At 42.0% G+C, this 16,779-nt stretch overlaps 1 protein-coding gene across 1 annotated transcript in view; it reads left to right on the top strand.

The window, feature by feature from the left end:
* Positions 1 to 16,779, top strand: part of sppl3 (signal peptide peptidase 3) — a 31,632-nt gene that overhangs the window by 1,594 nt on the left and 13,259 nt on the right. The window contains exon 2 of the mRNA XM_053645207.1: positions 15,214 to 15,291. Coding sequence (XP_053501182.1) covers positions 15,214 to 15,291 — 78 coding nt within the window. The remainder of the gene's footprint in view (positions 1 to 15,213; positions 15,292 to 16,779) is intronic.

Raw genomic sequence — 16,779 nt, 5'->3', positions numbered from 1 at the left:
GTTATGTGTTTTAAGGCGCGCTTTATATACGAGTGATTTGTTTAGCCTGCTATATTAGCAGTTAGCAAGTGCAGTAATTGCGGGTTAAGCCTCATTAACGCAGGCTAATCCTCAGTCTCCATTCAACAAGGTTTCTGTCACAAAATTCCTTCAACACTGGGTTTTCCCTTCTAAATTAAGAACAGCACACTTGTCCCTGTTTAGAGGGAATTTGTGGTTTCACTTTGTTTACTAATGGTATTTTAAAAATATTTTTTATTTTACTCGTGTTTTTGTCCTAGTAAGGATTTCAATTTGCTTTGCTCCGCTCCAACACAGTCTGTGTTCACACACTCCAAAGGGATCCAAATCCAATAATATGAGGCAGTTTTTATTTATTTTTTTATATGACGACAAAAAATAACAATGACATTTTCATCTTTGCTCCCAAATGTGTTATTTGTATGTTTTATAGCTACAGTTCTAAGGTCAGTTGCAGAACATCGGAAGCAAAAATCGACCTAACCGAGAGCCGGGTTCACACTGTGCATGACTTCTGGTCGGGTTTCTCGGACAAATAAAGACAAAATTAATCAGAAATCATTTGTTTTTGAGTTGAGATCAAGCTGTAGCTTGTGTCGGTTAATATAGTTGTTTGTCCTAATGACGATTTGAATTTGCACCTCTTCAGCATTTGCATGCAGTGTCAACACAGCTTCGGTGGTCAGAATCACGTTTATTTATTTTTATCGCTGAATCTCATGTGTGAATCACACATAGTCAAATGTGGTATTGAAATTGGATGCATTTCAATTGCCAGTAACATCAGCTGAACATAAATATGTAAAATAAAAAAAGAGAGAAAGAAAATGACTTGGTTTACATTGTACAAATCAGCAGCCCAGGCACCCCGGACAAGCCAATATAACCAGAACAGCTATTATTATTATTTTAATTTATAGTTGGACAAGTTAGGAACAAAGACACCATCGTCACAGTAGTGCGAATCTCGTCAATACTGTAACTATAGCATGAGCTACGTGTTGCGAATCCCTCCGCTTGTTACACTACACGAGATCCATCTTTTCAGAGTGAGGAACACGTCGGGATGTGAGAGTATCGAGTAAAAACAACTTGGTGTGAAGATAGCGTAAAGTTCCTTATTACACGCTGACGCCTCACGTTTGCGCCAGGGATGTAAACGTCAGGCTTCCACACAATACGGTACAATATGATTTTGATTCTACATTTGCCGATATCGCTGAATCTGCTACTAATCTGCAATTAGTAGCATCCGATTGATACGTGACCAACTTTGTTCAGAATCGTACGCCTAACTCGGGTTAAGTCACAAATAATCACATGGAAAACGACCGTTTTTAAAAGTATCAGAGTTGCGGGGTAGAATCACCATGCTGGCTTATTAAAGTCTTTACACGTCAGTTTGGAAGTATTTTTCAGGTTTAAGGAGAGTACAGCAGGGTGTAATAGGATCAGATGTGTAGTCGGGAACTGCTTGCTGGCAGTGGCAATTGTGAAAACTCGGCTAGATGGAGTTTTAGATGGTTTTCAGTGGTATCATTTTACTAATTTAAAAAAATGGACCAGTTTTGTCCTTTAAAAAAAAAAAAAAAAAAAACAACCCCAGGTTTATTTAAATATAATCGGTTTTTGATCTTTGCAGAAATTCACTTCATTCGTTGCCTTTAAATGGATGCGTCAGTCCAAGTTGTTGGACCGTTACACCACTAAGTTGAACAAATCAGGAGAAAGCCACTATTAAATAATGCCTGTTATGTGTGAAGTGGGGCAGTTGCACAATCTCTCCACAAAGCAGGGGTTTACACAGTGTTGTGAGTTTTACTGATTTTTTTTTTTTTTTTAACAAACAAAAATCGTATAAGAATTCTTTGTTCGTGAGTTGAGATGTGCTGTTCTCACTATTGTGACCAAAAACAGCTGACGACAACGTTCTGCCAATATGAAATGAAGAAGAAAAATTCAAATCTGTATGTGAATGCTGATACGACGCCGCAGGATGATGAGAAACTTGAGCAATCGGTTATTTAAAATACTCACATTAATATAACGTTAGAGTTTACATGCCCTGCGTGAAGAATGTGTGTGAAGAATGCTAAAGGACAGAAAAATATCAATTACTACTACCATAACTACCACTCCTCCTCCTACCACTATATATGTCATGACCGTGAGATCTGAGGGATCGGAGAAGCTGACTCGGCTAATCTGATAACAATAAGTTGACACAACAGTCATTGATTACCGTTACAAAGTCGGATCAGGTCGTTTAGAATAAAGACGACTTGAAAGATCCTAAGATAACAAAACGTTAACGAAATAGTTTGAACATATCAGATGTACATCATTCTAATCCCTTACCCTAAATGTGGTTATTTGACCAGGACACGTTCAATGCCTTGGAGGCTTAGGGGTTAGCACGTTTGTCTGGCGCCTCTGGGGTTGGGGGTTCGATTCCCGCCTCTGCCCTTCGTGCTCCCCGTGCTTCAGGAGTTTCCTCCAGTACTCCAGCACCTCATCCAGGGTGTCCCCTGGGATCTCATGCCCCGAGTCCTCGTGAGATAGGCTCCTGGCGCCTCACGACCCTGTGTTGGATAAGTGTTACAGAAGATGGATGGATGTTTAATACCTGTCCAGTGTTTGCTTCTTCATTTTTGCACCGAAGCAACAAAGCTAATGTAGCTAACATATAATGTATTGCGGGGGAAGCCGGCCAAATTTTTTTCCCATAAATTTCTGCCCTAAACCAAACCCAGATCTTCTCTGATTTCCATTTTGGGCGATCTGAATCCCTTTTTCCATAGTGAAATGTTCCATCCCAGCATGTTTGTTCAAACTGTTGGTTTTGGGGAGCATTTTGACTGAAAAGACTCCATTTAAATACTTCCATAATCCTCTCCTCAGATGAGCAGATGATCCATGAGGATTTCCTTGGAGTTTTTTTTGTCCAAAGAAAGGAATCGTCCACCAAACCCTCCCCCACTAAGCTTGTGAGACATATTATTACTCGGCCACCTAATCCAGCGACGTTTACTCTGCAAAATATTTCCACACCTGCCAGTATCTCTGACATTTAACATCGGGGTACACCGGTACAAAAAGACGTCGAGAGAGCAGTCTCTTTTCTCCGCGATAAAACGGGAGACCCTTTAGTAAACACTTAGACGCTTTGAGCATCAGAACAGAGAAAATTTCAGCCAAGTGGACCTCGGACAACCGTTTTGTAAAATGATTGAATCACATTTTTTACATTTTACTGAGCATTACTGTGGGATCAGCTCAGAATCCACCATCTGGTTGAATTTTCTCAATTGGTGCTGCCAGCAAGCAGTTCCTGACTGCACAGCAGGTTATGTTGTACCCCCGTGTACTCTACTTAAACCTGATATTCTGGATGTGCTCTCATTCATGCCTTTTTGTCTGTTAGTTCTGGAGTTCCCCCCCCACCCCACCCCCAAAATGGAAAATTCTGAGAATGAAACATCTCACACAAGCCTGACCTCAACTGTCCTCACGTGCCTTTTGAATAGGACTGTAATTTCCCAGGAGTCCCAATGCCATGCAAAAATGTTGCCTTTCCAGCCAGATTCCTCTCAGAGGAAATACGGAATGATGATTAGGGATCTAGGCCACTCCCTTTTTTTAGATATGATGCCAATATCAGATCTCCGCAGATCATCACAGGCATGATGGTTGTGTCCGATCTGTGTTGTCCGTCAACGTCACGTACGCGAGCAGCATTTAACAAATAAAAATAAAAAATTTGGTTGGAGATAATGGAAATGTACCGTACTGTACTGTACCCGTGTGTGTTGGCAATTAGCATTGTATCCAATTATCCCCACCCAAAGGTCGTTAGAATTCAGTCATACCTTTTACACCCTGTCTGTGTTTTCATAAAGCATGCGATAAGATGAAACCACTTTTCCATTGTTACTATAATGGCACATAGACGTGTTTTTAATTCTCTTCTAACCCAGTAATGTGGCGACTGCAATTTATTTATTAAAGAATGACGCAACATTTAATTGTTTTTGTCCTCCCGTAGGCGCGTTTAACGCTGTGGAGCATTTTCAAAGTGGGTTGGTTCATGTTAGACAGGTCAGTGTTGTTTGTATAGCACTTTTAACAGTGCACGTTGTCACAAGATTCCAGATATACGATTTAAACGGATAAATTTATCCCTAATGAGCGCGGCGGCAGCGGCGAGGGGAAACCTCCGAGACAAAAAAACGAGGAAGAAACCTCCGAGAGGAACCAGACTCGGAAGGGAACCCGTCTTCATCTGGGTGACACCGGCTAGTGCGATTATAAGTAAATAAATAAATAAATAAATCCCTTCCGTAACTGCGTGCTCCATGGTCAAAAAGTGCGGTCGTGTAACCAGGAAATTGATTAGTTTTAACATGAAGTCGGTTTCGTTTAAGCCGTCACCCGTTAACACGTCGCGTGTTTAACGTACCTTTAGTTGAAGATTTCTCTATTATTTTAGACATGGATGGCGTCTGTTTGCTGTCTTCAGACAGGGGGGGAAAAAAAGAAAGAAAAAACGTTCTTTGAGACAATGACAATGAAGCAGAAGGGGGAAGTGAACAAGACCACAAAATAAAACGACAGCGTAAGCGTATTGGTAACCGCAGAAAGGCAAGGTTATAGTTTAAACGCCGACACTTGCGTTACCGGAGTTTTAATCAGTTGCTTCCTCATCAGGTTCTTTTTTCCTTTCTCTCGGAGGTTAAAAGACAAAAAAAAAAAAAACGCAGGCCGTCATGTTCCTGAGAAACCGGAATGCATAAACTGACACTGGAGGCACCGTGTAAACGGCTCTTTACCGGAAAGTATTCTCGTTGGACCGAGGGTACTGATGTAAATCTGCCATTATGTGTTACAGCTACTGCGAGTCCTGCTGTTATAGAATCAAGATCTGGTCGATCAATAATTCAACAGCGCTGCGACGTGTAAAGAATAACACGCGATGGACCCTGCTGTTATACGTAAATAATGCACGATATCTTATGATACTATACCAGCTGAAGAATCACAATATATACCACGCAATATTGTGTTCGTTCGTAATTCAAATCCAAATGTACAGAAATACAAGGTGTGTTTTTTTTTACTTATATATATATATATATATATATATAACGCTTACGATCAAACACGGCTAATTTTAGTATTTACACCCAGCGGTTAGCGTAACAGTAGCTCGCTTATGATCAACCACGAACTCTTTAAAGATTAAGGTAAACAGTTTAGATTACATGAACCTGAATACACTAACCTTTGTGTGTCGTGCGAGAGCAGCGAGACGTGTCGTTTTAGCGACGATGTTAACCGCCGCACGTACGACGTTCCTTACGGTACTACGGTACTGACGATACTACCGATTATAGAATGCAGTGGCATCGGCGGGGTTTTGAAGCTTTAGTATCGCGATACTGCTGTCGTGCCGGCATACCGTGCGATCTCTAGCCGCTACGCCGCCGAAATGCGTTATTTTTCTACACCAGGATGGTCTGGAGTGTGTTATGCACAACATGTCACGCATTCTAACAGTTTATAGTTAGATTTAATGTTCTGGGACGACTGAGAGACAAGTTCGTTCCTCAAGTTTGTTATTGCTGTCATAGTCATTTCCTCACCAGTCTCTCTCTCTCTCTCTCTCTCTCTCTCTCTCTCTCTCTCTCTCTCTCTCTCAAAAAAAAATAATAATCATTTTTACCAAGAATCTGGAAAGTGTAAACTCCTCCATCCCGAAGACTTTCCAGCTCGGGGAAGTGCTTACACCCGAAACATCTTCCATAAACACCGAATAAATAAACGTCTCCTAACGATAACATCACCGTGTGAACTATTATATACGTTTTACTTTGTTAAACGACGATTTTTTAAAAAAAATAAAAAATTGAACCCTGTTCATCATTAGTCTTGGATTATGGGGCGCACGTCCCTGTGTATGAGCGGTTACTATAGAAACAATAACTTATTAGAACGAGCGCGTGAATATTAACCCGTCGTCCACGTTACAGCCGGAACTATTTTCTGAGGCCAAAAAGAAACCCCCACACACCTTCCGACCAATCGGATTCGCGAGTTCAACCGAGGGCACGTGAGTTACGAGCACGCGTACAATACGATCCCTTGTACAGCCCGAGTGAAAGGTCCAGCGTTGGAACGCAGGTTTGCCTGCTTATGTTTAAACCTCAATAAAAAGCTGATTCTGGCAGTTTGGGCTTCGCTCTACAAAGCCTGCATTGTTGTTGTATGTTTTTTTTCGTACTGAATGTATTTTATTTTTTATATATATATATATATGTGTGTGTGTGTGCTGAGAGTTTAGTTGCCATCCATCTGCCAGGTACACACGTGTTCGGCGTCATAAATCCCACACGTCCTTCAAAACCTGTAGTCATGAACGCTTGAAAGTTCTGAGCCACGTATTCGTGCTGCTCGTAAACCTGAGAGTGAAAAACTATGAATAGGTTCGAGTGCTCATGAATCCGTAGAAGAGGTGTTTTAGAAGAGCTTGAGAGATGTTCTAGCGAGTTGGCCTGGATGACGGACCCTCAGGCAGACAGGTGCTGGTCTGACCTGAAAATGAAGGTTACTACAATTCGCCGAATGAATGAAAATAAAAGGTGCGCTAGGAGCACTCTGTACTCTTTTTTTCAGTTAAGAATAATATGCAGTTCATCACGAGGCATACTTATACTCTCTGTAGCTGCGTAGCATTTCTTATCTAAGTATCCTTCGTTCACTTGCATTACATTTATGGCATTTGGCGGACGCTCTTATCCAGAGCGACTTACATGTATCTGATTTATACAACTGGGCAGTTGAGGGTTAAGGGCCTTGCTCAAGGGCCCAACAGTGGTGGCTTGGCATGCTGGGGCTTGAACTCCTGACCTTCTGATCACTAACCCAGATCCTTTAACCCCTGACCCAGCATTCTTATATAAAATAAAACAAAAAGACCTCAAATCGCATTAAAAAACACGTACAAATCATATCCGGTCATCATCATATATTTATTGCCTTCATGTCTCATCTGTAGAAGTTGTTTCTACAAATCCGTCGGTTATTGGACGGAGACCGAACGCCGAAGTTCATACAGGAAGGTGGACGTTAATGAGCATGCGATATGATTGACAGATCTGTAGCGAATCATCTGTGTGCGGGTCATCGTCGTCTAGACCGAGGGAGAGCGTCAGGCGACGCTCCGTCCTCATCAGATCGCACAATTTAGTGGAACGTTTCTAAACGTTATGATTCTGTCTGAAGGAATGTGAAGCAAACACGTGGGAATCGGTCAATGTTTTGTGAAAAAAACAAAAAAAAACAAAACGTAGACACGTTTTTTGGATTAAAAGCCCTAAACGGTCCCTCCGGGATTTCATGATCGTGCAGGTATGAACGCAAAATCAATTAAACGCCGCGATATTCGTCAGAGCTTACAATTATTATTATATATATTTGCGGATTTTCCCGCTAATTCGAGTCATGTGACGTCATCACAACACGCGTTCATCTAAATCGTTCTTCTATTCCCGCGCGTCGGACATGAGTACAGCTAAAAGGTCTCAATATATTGGCACCCTGATATAGTAAATACGAGCAAAGAAGGCTCTGTAACTTGGCTTTTTTTTATCGTTTAACCTTTTGTTTAAAAAAAAGTTCACAAAAATGCTCTCATGGATATCAAACAATTGCAAACACAGCACAGATTTATCAAAAAATATCCTTGTTAAATATGTGTGTGTAATTATTGGCACCTTTTTAGTCAATACTGTGTGCTAGGTCCCTTTGCCAAGATAACAGCTCTGAGTCCTGTAATGCCTGATTAGGTTGGAGAATATATGGCAAAGGATCTGAGAGAATTTTTCACCGCCGTTGCTTGTATTTACCAAGGGTGTTGATGTTAGTGCATTAAATGGAGGCATTGTAAATACTGTCACGATGATATCATGCAGTGAGTGTAAACAACAATTAACGACAGTCAAACTGGGTCTCGTGAGTTAACCAAACAGTATCTAAAACGGGTTAGTTAAGGTTTCACGACGCTCTTTATTGACTTTCTCAGCCAATGCCACTGTGTGCAAACATGACCCACAAAGCAACGCATAGAGTTTTTGCCGTACGGTAAGAGCGCCGATTCGGCGTGTCGGACTGAACCGCGAGCTTTGCTGGCTTTGTCGTCGTTCTTAGCAGCCATCGTGCGGTTAAATTCTGCATTTTATAATATTGCAGCTGCCTACATGCCCAGGAGGCGAGCTACGATTAGATTGATGATCTGATTAGACAGAAAGTGCGCTCACTTGCACAGTCTAGCTCTGAAAAACAGACGGGGCGAGTGCTGCAGACTTAGCACAGGGGTTATCAGTAGAAATCAGAGTTTCCGTGACCGCTCAGAAAGTTTGAAGAACATTTGCATAACGTCAACCTCTATGGACGGCATCCAAGGTGAGAAAAAAAAAAAAAAGCCTTGCTTGCTCTTCGGCACAAAGCCGAACGATTTAAAAAATTTTCTAAAGAACATGAGAACAAGCTCGGTTAATATTGGGAGCACGTTCTTCGGTCAGATGAGACCAAGATAAATTTGTTCGGCTCTGATGGGGTCCAGCGTGTTCGGCGTGAACCTGGCCAGATCTTCCACGGTGAATGCATAGTCCTGACGGTGAAGCACGGTGGTGGGAGCGTGACGATACGAGGCTTGCGGGGATGACTTTTTTAGACGGGCACCATGCATGCCTGCGGCTGTACCAAAATACTGGCTGACGGGATGATCCCCAGTCTCCAGAAGCTTGGCAGAACAGGAATATTCCAGCATGACTGCGATCCTAGAGCGCACTGCCAAAATCACACACGAGGTTCTAAAGAACGTGAAAGATATGACTAAGTATGTCGCCTGACGAATCCAGTAGAACAGCTCTGGGGTGTTTTTAAAGAGAAAAGTAGAGCAACGCAGCCCCTCCAGGAAAGAGCTGCTGAAAAAAAATAGTCTCTGAAGAATGGCAGAACATCTCTGCGTAAATTTGTGGAACACTGTCGTTCAAGCCGAGGAGGATGGAAACGTGTTGAAAAAATAGAAAGATTTGAATCTCGGTACTGAATCTTGTCATGACTTCATGACACTACCTCCATCGGTAGGACCGGTGGACTGAAGCTGGACTCTAGAGCTTGTGTGTATGTTTTGGATCATGAGCAGGTTCTTTCTTTCTCCGGACTTTGGCCTTTTCGTCACTTTGGTCGACGCTAATCTGGGTTCCAGAACTGTCGTGGCTCGTCTCTGTAAGTCCGATCTGGCTTTCCGATTCTCACTGCTGATGATGAGCGGTTTGCATCTTGTGGTACGGCTTCTAATACGTCTCCGCTCTCGAAATCTTCTCCGAACGGTGGATCGTGATCTCGGCCTTCACCCCTGCCCTGTGAAGGTTGTTGATTTCACTGACTTTCCTTCTTGGCGTTCTCTTCACCGCTCTCGCGACGTTTGTCCTCGACCGCCGATGTTTTCCTTGGCCGACCCGTTCCACGTTTCTCGTCTTTCTTGGTTTGTCTTTCTCAGGACGTTTCAAATGGTCGTATCGGCTACACCCAGTGTGTCTCGCGCATCCCGACGGAGGAAACTCGGCATTTGACGACGTCCGTGCGTTTCAGATTTCAGTCGGTCACTGCAAAGGATTTGCATCCTAGTATTAAAAATAATCCTTAGATTTATAATCGTCGGGTCGTCCAATTACTTTTGAGCCTGTGGAAACGGAGGGGTTACGTATAAGAAATATCTGAAATGGTTAAGCGATTACTACTGCGGTGTTAAATTAAAGCCGAGACACACAAATGGAAAACGGGAACATTTTTAATGGGTATTTTGGGAAAGTCCGTGGTGAGGTCATGACACTGTGGCCAAATGTGAAACCGGAAGAGGTTGCGTATGAAAAGATCAGAAAGGTGGTCATGTTTTCAGCGTTGTTTATTTTAGTGCTTTTTCTTCCCCCGCACTCTCGCACTTCCCCGGTCCTCTCAGTCCACCCTGATATTATGCCGTATTTACTTCCTACGCCCCCGAGAAGTTCGGGCTGGGAAGTCTTGTTTAGACTTTCGGCTTCGCTGATGAGGATTGTTTTTCCAGCACCCGTTAATGATGTAGATTTCTTTATCGCCTCCGATTACTCTTAAAAACACTGACTCACAATACATCATATTACATCATCCGTCTGGATTTCTCCAATTTCCAGAGATGTTTACTTTGCATTATTTTGTTTGGTTTTTTTTTCTTCTTCTTCTTCTTTTCTTTTTGTTCATTCAGTCCTACAAACCAACCTGCCACATTTACGTTCATTCATTCATTCCTGGCATTTGGCCCTTTATCCAGAGCGACTCACATTTATCTCCTTTATACAACTGAGTAATTGAGGGTTAAGGGCCTTGCTCAAGGGCCCAACGGTGGTAGCTTGGCAGTGCTGGGGCTTGAACTCCTGACCTTCTGATCAGTCACCCAGATCCTTTAACCCCTGAGCAATCATATCATACATACACACCAGTCACAAGTCACATTATGTCTTAGTTTGGATTTTCTCAATTTCCAAATGTGCTGCGTCTGATTTGAAAGATTTTCTGATCAATTTTTTCCCTCTTTTTTTCCCCTAATAGCTGCATTTTTTTTTTTTTTCTTCATTCATACATGGTTTTTTTTTTTTTTTTTTTTTTTTAGTTCAAGTATTTTTATTTGAACTTTTAACGTTTGTATAAGGGAGCTGGATGGAAAACCCCATGAAGTCCCATGTAAATACAGTACGTTCCAGTGGTTGGTTTGTTTGTTTGTTTGTTGCTAATTATTTTAAGATTTCCTCCATTTTGATTTCTAGATCTCAATTTCTTTGCCCCCCCCCTCCCTTCCCCCCAACCCTAACGCCCACTCTCGCAATCCAAGTTGTTACATTTCTTTAAAAACGCTCGCGTCGTCCCGTCACGCCCCATGATATTGCGTTTCTGGTGCCTTGTAAGTGGTAATTTTGCGAGTTGTAACGACTTTAATGAAGAAAGACGCCTTTACGGAATCGTGTCAGAAGTCTTTTTTTGTTTTGTTTTGTTTTTGCTGCGTCGGAGCACGCGAATGTGGAAGTAGTTTCCGGACTTATCGTCGAACCCAATTGCAAATTGTATTCACGGTTGCGTTTTCTGTTTGTGAACGCGTAAATCGTGCCATCGTTCAAATGAAAAATACAGATCGTGTACCACCGTTCACGTTCACGCAAACGTGCGTCGTTTGACGAATTTCAAACAATTTTGCCGCGGATTTTTCTCTGATAAACAACACGTGGTTTCGGTTTGTTGGGTGAAGCCCGTGTATTTCGACTTATTCGAGATACAACACGATTTATTTTTGTAGCTCTCCGTGCGACAGACTTTAACCCTTGCTCGTCCTTATGTCTTTTGCCTTTTGTCTTTCCATTTAAAAACTTTTTTTTTTTTTTTTATTCGTTTTGTCTGTGTTAATGCAAACAGCATATTTTTTTTTTTGCAAAAGGTGTGTATTTTTGTTGGAATTTTCATCTCTCACCCTCATTTTGCTTTCACGAATCTATTTTAAACGAGGTACACAAAATACTTACACTCGGGACCTAATGGAGAAAAATGTCCCCATTGAAACCCATTCGATATTTAATCCCCGTCACGTTAACAGGCTTTTATTTTTATTGACAAGGTTTCAAAACATTGAATTTTTTAAAAACATTTCTGAAATGTTGTCGTATTACCTCAGGTTTAGCCTCTGGGGAAAATCCATGCTTTTCCTGTTTTTTCTGATTCTGCTGTGTTATAGAGAACTGCAGAACAACTGAATAAATCATGCAGATATAATCGCGTGCGTGTGCGTGTGTGTGTGCGTGTGTGTGTGTGTGCGTGTGTGCGTGTGTGTGTGTGTGTGTGTGTGTGTGTGTGTGTGTGTGTGTGTGGATATCAGAGTTCTGATTTGTATGTATGTACTGAACGTTGTACGTGTTTGAGAACCGTTTGAAAGCAAGAAACGATATCGCAGTGGAAATCACAAACCCCACCCCGTGTATACGAGTCAGAGAAGGTTCCTGAGCCTTGAAGATTTTTGCATTATGTAAAGAAACCCACGTTTAAAGGGTTACAGTTCTGAAACTGAATGAAGGTTTGGTGATTTATGATTAGAACCGATGCTGGTTTGAAAAATGAAAAAGTCAGTGAAAGTGGGAAAAACAGTAAATAAATGTAGAATATTTTTCCGACAGATTTTGGACATTCTCGGCCTATGGACCTACGTGTAACTTTTTATTTATTTATTTATTTATTTATTTAAAAGTGACGCACAAGGGTTAAATTGTCCGACTCGACCGCTGTTGAGAAACTGAATCCGTGAGAGATTCCCAGATACCGTCCGCCAAGCGTCTGGATCCTACTTGTAACCGTGGCGTTTTGCGAAATTGCGTTCGTTCTGATGAAACGCTTGCGTCACTGGATTCACGTCGGTGGTGAAAAACCTGTCAGTTTGTGCCGAGTTGACCTCTGAACCCCCGAGTTCACGGCGTCGTCCGATAGCCAAACCGCTCCGGCAGAGTGGCTGTTTCTTCGAAGGGGAACTTTTCATCTTTCGTCGTAACTGGTCTAATCCGAGGCACGGCGGCGTTCTGGTGTGTCCTTAAGGATCCTTGTCGTCCTCTGCGTTTTCTCTAGGTGTCTCGTGGTTATATACTGTAGGGGTTTGAATGCAGTAACGTGACCCTCGCAGGAGCTGAACACATTCCACACCCTCGGTGTGTTTGTGCGCAGGTTTAGAGCGAAGTACGGGTCCGTAAACGCCGAGTTCACAACGGCTGCGTTTTCGTGTTGTCGATCTGCCGGATCTCCCACGACGGCGCGTGTTTTATTCCCCTTCTACTACAGCGGTTACGATTTTGAATTTGTTAAGAAACAACACGTGGTGTAGAATTGTTTCAACGTTGTGGCTAATCCGTGAGCGAAGTTAGTTCCTGCTCTTTTTCGTAAGACAGAATGCAACTCCTCGGTTGTTAGTAAGAATTAGTTCAGGTTTCTGCTTCCGGTACAATTATTTTAATTGCTGTCGAGAGGCGACCCGGTTTTGTGTGTGTGTGTGTGTGTGTGTGTGTGTGTGTGTGTGTGTGTGTGTAAGTAAACAAACCGCTGTGCTTTTTGGTTGTTGCCGTTCAGAGATTAGTCGGTTTACGCCGTCGCCTCTAACCAGGTCTGCTCTGCCTTTTTAATTTGTTTCCGGTTTTTTTGTTGTTGTTTGTTTCCACTTTACATGTTACAAAATGTGTGTTCCAGGGTGCACCGCTTGCGGTTCAGAATATTTTTTTCTCTCACCACATCACGCTGCAGTATTACAGCAGAAATATACAGGATGTAGCAGGTGCAATCGCCTAGCGGTCGCATTTTGTCAGGGTTTTTTGTTTTGTTTTGTTTTCCCCATTTACCCATTACCACGGCCAGGAATGCTTGCAAATCTGAAATGAGGACCGTAAGTAAATGTAACAAGGTTTTTAGCTGTAACTAAGCATTAAGTAGTTTCTTCTAAACTGCTACGAGTGACTAAAAAGGCTAAGATAAGACTTTGTTGATCACACACTGGGGAAATTCCTTCGTTACAGCAGCTCAATTACACAAAAAAACAGATATGAAAGAATACACGTTAAATAGGAATGGAATATCAAAAATGTCTAAAAATTTTATATATAATATATACAATAGGAATAGAAAAAAAATCATAATGATATGTACACTATGAACGCCTCAGTGTATGTACAGATGAATAAGAATATGAATACATACAGATGAGTAACACCTCGTTTATATCCAGATAAGTGACGAAGGTGATATTGCACAGTTTACAGTAGAGGATGAGCGACAAATAGTAACGAATGGATAAATGTTCATATTGCAGAGTATTATGAAGCAAAAACAGCCTGCAGTGCCACATTATTGTTTCTGCATTACAAACGTTGTCATAACACTGACAACGTTCAGAACACGTTATTACTTTTCTGACCTCAAGGACAATTGGGCTCGCTAACATATAAAAACGGAATACTGCAAATAACACAAAAAAATACATTTCAACATTTTAATTTAAGTTCAGCACCAAATAAAAATCGGTGAAATTCGTTAACTTGCATATTAGTTGTGTATGTAATACAGTTGCACGGTTGAACACCGGAGGTCCCAGTCTGCACAAGCCATAGAGGTCACGCTGGTCACATGATCACGTTCTTTCATAGTGAGTCGGCGAGATCTCCACTTGGGGAAAACGATCAACACGAGTTATACGGTTCCATGACCACGTTATACCGGTTAGAAAGAGCCCTTCAGCAGCTTTTGAACGCCGGAGGCCGTGGAAACCGGGCATTTTAGCCGGCTTTGGAGCTCTGTTTCTTCTGCAGGTCTCCGTATGTTTTCAGTTGTTTTTTGGGGGATTTTTTTTGTTGTTGTTGTTTTTTTTTTTTATTCGATTTTTTAAAATTAATATTATTATTATTCAGTCAAAGTTTTTTGGGAGAATTTATACACGTATTTATTTTTAAAGTACGGTGAACCTGCTGTAAGCAATAAACCTCTATGCGTAGCTCATTTTGATTTATGTAGTTTTATACAGACAGAAATGCACGTTGTTTTGCATTGTTTGATTTGGATATAAAAAAAAAAAAGTCTCTTCAGTCAGATTTTGTTCAAAAATATTCTGAGAATTAAATGGTGGTGTGAACGTATCAGACTTGAGCTTGATATTTACAAGTGCACTGATTTATGCGTTCGCATATTCAGACCAAACGTCGTATACGTCATGGGCATCATAACATGAGGGTATCTGTGTTTAAGTGTTTACGAGGTATGGGGTGAAAAAAGCACATTTTTGCTTCTAACTTCTGAGCGACCATTCTAAAATCATGCTTTCTTATCTCCTTACTTTGCCTCTGCCGTGCTTGGCCCCGTAATTGCTCCTTGCAGATATATCTAACAGTATTTCTGTATGGATCTGTCATCTCGTGCTCTGGGTCACGGATCTCGGATGCAGGATAAAATAAAGCAAGCTGGACGAGCGATTTAAGAAAGCAATTGTCCAGGGATGCTTCTTCTGCTGTCCCTCTTAACGGACAACAATAATTACTTTTTCTCTCTCTGACTCTCTCTCTTGTGTGTGTCCCCCCCCCCCCACAGGGCGTACTCCCTTGTCGACTCCAGCCAGGTGTCCACCTTCCTCATTTCGATTCTCCTCATTGTCTACGGCAGCTTCAGGTAAGCTTCTAGAGCTCTGTTTAAAAACGTAAACAAACCTATATTCCATGATGTGTGTTTTTGCCACCCTGACACGCCCGATCTCTCTCTGCTACATCAGAGAAGCAGACAGGCGAGGCTCTGGAGTGTCTTCATAGCAGGCACTTCACTCCCCAAAGTTCCCACACAACAAAAATCTGATATTAAATCAAGCATACACATTTCTATCAACAACCACACATTACAGCCAACAACGCTATGCTGCTGGTGTGGTTTTTCAATGCAGTAAAAATAAAACTAATTAATCATATGCGTCAGGTCAGTTCAACCGGTTTTGTGCTTCCGCATGCTTAGAATGTATATTAAATGACTCCTTTGGCAATAAAATGACACTATAATTACTACTCCTACTTTATTCAAGTATACAGCTAACGCATATTAATCGCTTCATGAAAACTGCAGCCAGCTGTGACACGAGGGTGAAATTCCAGCGAAAGGAATTCTGAAGAACATTCCCACCCTTACGCTGACATTATCCTCAGATATAAAGGCATATGGGTCAAAAGATAATGTCTCCACTCGAACACGAGTTATCAGGCATCACATTTACTGTGCGTGTAACAAGGACACGAAAATAACGATGACTTTAGTATTTAAGGAAATGGTCTGTCTTGCACCTCCAGGGTCAGGGGTTCGAATCCCGCCTCCTCCCTGTGAGGGCGGAGCTTGAATGTTCTTCCCGTGCTTTGGGGATATATAAGATATAGTAACATGGTGTAACTTACCAGGACAGACTGAACACCACAGATCGTCAAAAACGCTTGCGATCCGCCATGTCGTATGATTATCGTAGGATCCGAAAGTACTCCGGGGTGATGCACGTCACGCCCGAACGTGGGGTCCGCTGGGACGTTCGAAGCTTGGGAATAACGCCCTGGGTGTTTCGGGTACAACGTACCGGTCCCTGCAGGATTTTGCGATCTCGTTAATTAGCGCAAAATCAAGCGAACTCGGCGATCGCGGTTTTGCCACGGTAGTTTTCCGCAGCCACAAAAGACTCCACGAGTTGCATCGCAAATCTTGAAAAACGCCGAAGCAACATCGAGCATTTTCGGCCACAACAGTCGCAAAAAAAACCCCCAAAAAAACCCCTCCGAAATCCTGTATGTACTGACGTACCCAAAACAGGACATCGTAAAAGTGCAAACTTTTCAATTGTTTATTTGAACTATGCAGACTCCTAAGACCTCACACCCAAACCGGGCTGTGACCCTGAACAACCATTCCCATAGATAACTATTAAGTTGCCTCTATTAAAATAGGAAGACTTTTATTACAGGAAAGGGTAGGAATTGAAGCAAAAACGATTGACTTTATTAGGCGAAGTAAGGACCGTCACAATTCCCGACACTAGGTAACGGGGAGAATTTAGAAAGGCGTAGATATTAACAGGCCGACGTTGAAATTATCTTCTGTGTATCTCAAGGTGCACATTACATGATATTTAAT

This window comes from Ictalurus furcatus, chromosome 16 (assembly GCF_023375685.1).
Source record: "Ictalurus furcatus strain D&B chromosome 16, Billie_1.0, whole genome shotgun sequence".
NCBI lineage: Eukaryota > Metazoa > Chordata > Actinopteri > Siluriformes > Ictaluridae > Ictalurus > Ictalurus furcatus.
Note: the sequence above shows the minus strand (reverse complement) of the source record. Positions and strands in the feature narration are given on the sequence as shown.